The 5,618-nt window shown below is 42.2% G+C and overlaps 1 protein-coding gene across 1 annotated transcript; it reads right to left on the minus strand.

Annotated features, from left to right (window-relative positions):
* Nucleotides 1-580: 580 nt before the first annotated feature.
* Nucleotides 581-5,336, minus strand: LOC147430890 (calcium-dependent protein kinase 3-like). The gene is made up of 8 exons (XM_086493415.1): nt 4,505-5,336; nt 3,767-3,910; nt 3,239-3,397; nt 2,041-2,156; nt 1,780-1,947; nt 1,138-1,265; nt 962-1,061; nt 581-836 (listed from the first exon to the last, which is right to left on the minus strand). The coding sequence occupies exons 1-8, from the start codon at nt 5,073-5,075 to the stop codon at nt 732-734; spliced, it is 1,491 nt and encodes a 496-aa protein (XP_086349541.1). The 5' UTR covers nt 5,076-5,336; the 3' UTR covers nt 581-731.
* Between the last annotated feature and the right edge of the window lie 282 nt (nt 5,337-5,618).

A 5,618-nucleotide genomic window follows, 5' to 3' on the forward strand; every position in this document is an offset into this window, starting at 1 on the left:
ATGTAGGAAAACGGAGCCTTTTTCAATGTTTTTCATACAATGCATAACATCATGAGCTTTTGCTCGAGAGGCACCACATACCTAGCTAGTTACGATTGGGGGTAGGGGACCGCCGGCCCCGGTGGGTAGGGGACCACCGGCCCCCCCACCGGGGCCGGCGGTCCCCTGCCCCCAATCGCACCTAGCTAGGTATGCAGTGCCTCCCTCACAGAAACTCCTGATGTTGAGGTAAGTAGCAATGTGGGAATTATTGTGAGAATTTTTCCAAAACTTCTTGTGAATCTACCACACTACAAGTTAATCATGTGATAAAGTGTTAGGATAGAGATACATGCAATCTTTGGTAAAGCCAAATTGGCTATGGAAGGTGTCAAATGAAATGGATATTCTCATTCTTAGGGTTAAATCCATCGCTCAACATAAAACTTACGTATGTGAAAAATATAGGGACAAAATTCATACCTTTATTGTAAAATTTATATTATAGCCAATATCTACATCAATAAAATTAAGAAATTATTTAAAATTTGCCGTTGGGGATGATCACAAGGGTTCAAGCTCACGGCACAATTTATTTAAATTTAAAGACTGAAATTGTAAACTTTTATTGTAAACCGAGTTGCATATTTATTTTCAAGCCAAATCTTAATAAAGAAATCAATTAAAATTGCCGCAGGGGGTGATCTTTATTTAAATTTAATGATTGAAAAATCATGAAGGCCCCAAATCGTTCAAGGCTCGGTGATGGCGGGAAGAATAATTCGTTTTCTTCTGTCGGGAGTAGGGTTTTGTTTTGTCATCATCTCTGCGAACTCTTCGTAGTCGATGAGCCCATCCTATCATCGATGACGAAGTCTCTCTCTCTCTCTCTCTCTCTCTCTCTCTCTCTCTCTCTCACACACACACACACACACACACACACACACACACACACACACAGAGCTTAAGCTTAATCACTCACTTTGTTTGTGTCTGCTTCCTCCAAAATTTCTTTGATCGCATTCCCATCCATCATGTTATGCTGCTCCAAAGCAGTCTGTAACTCCTCTTTCGTGATGAAGCTGTGCAGATGAACGAGCAGGAGTCACGATCGAAACAAGCATTAGTTGCTGGCATGATCAATATTTCGACAAGTACCCGCTATTATCTCTGTCAAAATACTGAAATGCCGCAAAGAGGTGGTCTTCCTTCCCCTTCTTGTTCATGTTTACCGTGGCAGTGATGAATTCCATGTAGTCAATGTTTCCAGTTTTGTCAACGTCGGCCTGTGTGTATCACCAAAAAGAGAAAATGAGCATTGAGGTTGGATGCATGTTGCCAATTGTACATACTCATAGTCAGAAGACTATGTATGCATATAGAAGAAGCATATGCAGATCCGTCCGTGCATCCATAATGGGTCTCTTGAAGGCTCGAGAGGCATGTGCTCAAGCGCGCCAGTTATACAAAGGAAGTCACAGCAAACTGTATATTTGTGTAGAGAAGTAATGGACATTCATATGTAACATACACAGCTTGAGGTTTATTAGCTTTCAGTGGAAAATCGTTGAAAACAAAAGGCATTCAATTCTTTATGAAGACGAGGACAAAGAGCAATCTCTTCATGTTTTTTTCAAAAAAAAAACATTGGATGTGCTGATGCATGCCCCCCTGCACACTCACTCTTATGCCTGACCTTGCTTTGATCAAAAGCTAAAAGCCTACAGAAATCGGGCTGAGACATTCTTATGCAATTGGCACACACTTTAGAAACCGATAAGAGTTTTTTATAGCTCTTACCGTCTCCATAAGCTGTCGAATTTCTGTCTCTGCAAGATCAGATCCTTGCTTTGCTAGACCTTGTCTCAGTTCATCAAGGGTGATTTTACCATTTCCATCGGTATCCATTTCCTTGAAAATTGCTTTAAGTCCCATGATCTCCTCCTCAGATAGACTATTAGCTATAACCTTGACAATCACAATCCAAGGACCTTCAAACACATGAGTTGAGTACAAAAAAATGTTCGCAACAATTTGCTAATTTCAGAGTGGTGATGCAACCTTGAGAGCAACTCTCTTCAGTTTGTTCATTGCTCGGAATTGCTTCATTCTTGTCAGCACCACATTATCGAGAGGTTTATTGGATGCTTCACCGTCTACTCGGATCCATGAGTGGCCTGTTTGTGCAATTACAGCTTTCAAGAATCAAAAGCTGGTGAGAAAACTGGATGTAAGGCCACATTGTTTCATTTCATTAATTGGACTGAGCTTGGGGATTCAATAGTATTAATAGGGAGACGTCCCTTGCGTGCACCAAAATTGCCTTATTTAGCCCTATATATGGTCCCTTCTTTGTAAAATCTATCCTTTTTGCCTTACAAAACCCCCACCAAAACCCCCCTATTGTACGCTCAGGTGCCACCATATGGTAACCTTTACTGAATGCCCTGGCGGAGAGGGGGTGGAAGCTTTGAGATCTTTACCTCTGAACGATTCAACCGGCCTCCTTCCACAGCTTGATGTCTTCTCAAAGGACATAAAAAGGTACTGATTTGCATTAAAACCAGTTTCAAATGTGAAGGTGCTATTTACTGCATTTTAAGCAAGTTTGCTTTGCTGCGGTCTCCATTTAGATGAGAACCCATGGCTACGCATGTTTGGGTGAATGATATTTATTAATGCTTGTAACTTTTAAGCTTGTATTAACATTCTACACACATATCCTCTTGTTAAACTCTGAAATTCTTCATCCAGGGCTTGTCCAGCTGGTTTGTAGGGGGGATGTATGTGCCCCAAGCTCATGGGCTCAACCCCTCACTGGTGCAAAATGGATTGATGTTTCCTTGTATATCATTGTATACCGTGTACATAAGTTCTAACTTACCCATGCTCTCACTGCTGTATTGACTATGTGGGGTCAACATGGAGCACTTTGCTCCCTTCTAATCGCCTAACTTAAAAAAAGCTCTATCATACAACCATGACCATCTTTCAGGGCTTGGAAAAGCCATTTTTTCCAACCTAAGAATAATGGGCGCACACTTATTTTTAGGTTAAAATTTGAAGCACTTCCTGCTATTTACACTAAAGCTTGTGAAGTTTAACGGGTTTTCTTTAAAGCAACTCGGAATCTAGCCGGGATTTCGCAATTTAAAAAATTACACTAAACCCCGATTTTCTTTTGCAAACACTGATGCCTTTCCTTTTTCTTCAATGGCAACCCCAACATTTGATGTATTGCTCAAAAACTTGTTCTTACTCAAGATGTCCCGAGGTTTCAGACGCAGCTTGGGGTCATACACCAGCATTTTCTTAAGGAGGTCTTTGGCTCCTGCTGAAATGGACGGCCATGGACTACTTGTGAGGTCTATGTTGCCCTTTTTAATGGCACTGAAGATATCCTCCGGTAGGTCACTATCTGCAACACACAAGAAAAATGTACTTTATGCAAGTAAATCAGAGAATTTTATGTTATGTTGGTCAATACGAAGAATTATTGGTTGAGATGTTCGTTTGCTGAATTGAAGGTTCAGAAGATACAAACCCCTTGTTTTTATGCCATGTTTACTAGTTCGAGCTCACTGTGTTGGGTCTTTACCATAATTTCTTGGTTCTAATTAGTGTTGAGCTTTCATTTTTTTTATTTGTGTCTTGTATGTTACGTATTTTAATTGATGATCTTTCTCAAAGTAAGAAAATGAAGAGGCTGGTAGTGGTGAGATTTTGTGCAAGCTTTAATGAAATGTGATGTTTGTTGTTCTTCTGGAGAATGATTGTCCACACCCACCTGGTGAAAATGGAGGAGCACCACTCAAAAGAATGTAGAGAATCACGCCTGCGCTCCAAATGTCCGCCTCGGGACCATAGTGTTGATTGAGTACCTCAGGAGCCATATAGTATGGGGATCCAACCAGATCCTCAAACGTTTCACCTGTGATGATCAGATTCCAAGTAAGTTGATGCTTGCAGAAACAAACATTTTGAGGGCAAGTCAAGACTTGTTAGTACATTTTTATTTTTATTTTTGCCATAGTGTGTTTTGAATTGATTAGGAAGAGGTAGAATTATACATCATCAGAGCCCAATGAAGGGGGTTGGGGATAGCCAGTTTATAGTGATACAAAAGTGGGGGATATGATATGGACGAGATAAAAGCTGCTACCATATTCCGAGCATAGTTACAGTTCCAACATGGTTAGAATTCGAAACACCCTTTAATGACTAGTCACAGCACAACGGAAGCGCCCTTGGGCCTGCGGGAGACAGCCCAGCTCTCTACTGCAGATTATCCAGAAAGGCTTGGCCTTCCTTACTTGCACACAACGTGTGGCTTACAGTAGTGTTGGCACAATCATGTTGTAAGCTACACACATGCATGTGAACTGAATAATGCACTCAAAACTCATGTGGATTCTTTACTTTATAGATCAGATTTTCTAGATTATCGATTGCAGCCTTGGATGACATTTGAATGGCCCTGAAGCATTTTTTGGGCATGTTTTAAGTGAGCTTTAAGCCAACTTACCTTGATTGAAAAATACCGCTACCCCGAAGTCTGTCACCTTGAGGGACGAGTTCTCTGTCTTGTTTGCATAGAGGAAGTTTTCTGGCTTGAGGTCACGATGCATGACACTCATTGAATGGCATGCAAGAATTACTTGAACAATCGCGCGGCAGATCGACGCAGCAGCTTGCTCAGTGTATTTTCCCTGTGCCACAATACGATCGAAAAGCTCTCCACCAGTGCAAAGCTCCATAATCAAGTGGACAGCGACCTTGTCTTCATATGCTTCTTCAAATTCTACGATATTGGAAATGCTGGCAAGATGGTTCATGATTCTGACCTCCCGCTGCACATCCTTAATGTCATCAGGGTGGACTAGTTTGCGCTTGGGAATGGACTTGCAGGCATATTGTTTCCCGGAGATTTTGTGGGTGCATATGTGGGTGACTGCTAAGGCTCCCCTCCCAAGCTCTTTTCCAATGGTGTATGTGGCTCGGACGTCCCGAAAGGGGTGGTTGAGCACACTTTTCTCTGGAGCAGGTGGTGGCGATGGCGATGGCGGCTGTTGGCCTGGGCCTGCACAATTCCCCATGGAGGATAAATGCTTCTTTGTGAACCTGTGGATTGTATTTACTGATAGGCTTTCAAATAAGAGTGCATATGCTTGACCTGGTTTGTGTGGCTGATCTCTCTCTCTCTCTCTCTACCAATCAATACACATATACACAGACAATTGTGGAGTAAAATGTGCTCTCTCTCTCTCTCTCTCTCTCTCTCACACACACACACACACACACACACATACATATACACAGACAATTGTGGAGTAAAATGTGGTCTTTCTCCCTCTCTCTGGCGCCTTGCTTGCTGATCGCTTGAGGTTTTCTTGGTCATGTCTAGGTGGCACGCATATTTTTCTTCGATCTCACTCAAAGGTAAAAAGAGGAGGAAGAAAAGAATGAATGAATCAAAGAGAGACTACAAAAGATGACTTTTGAACTTGTAAGACCTATACTAAGAGACCTAAAGGGGAGAAGGAAAAGAGGGGGGGGGGGGGGGGGGGGGGGGGGAAGAGAGAGAAGGGGGTGTCATCGAAAGACCCGATTGACTTATGGGACCCAATTAGTAAATCTTG

Source organism: Adiantum capillus-veneris, chromosome 21, assembly GCF_014529385.1.
Source record: "Adiantum capillus-veneris isolate H3 chromosome 21, ASM1452938v2, whole genome shotgun sequence".
Classification (NCBI taxonomy): Eukaryota; Viridiplantae; Streptophyta; class Polypodiopsida; order Polypodiales; family Pteridaceae; genus Adiantum; species Adiantum capillus-veneris.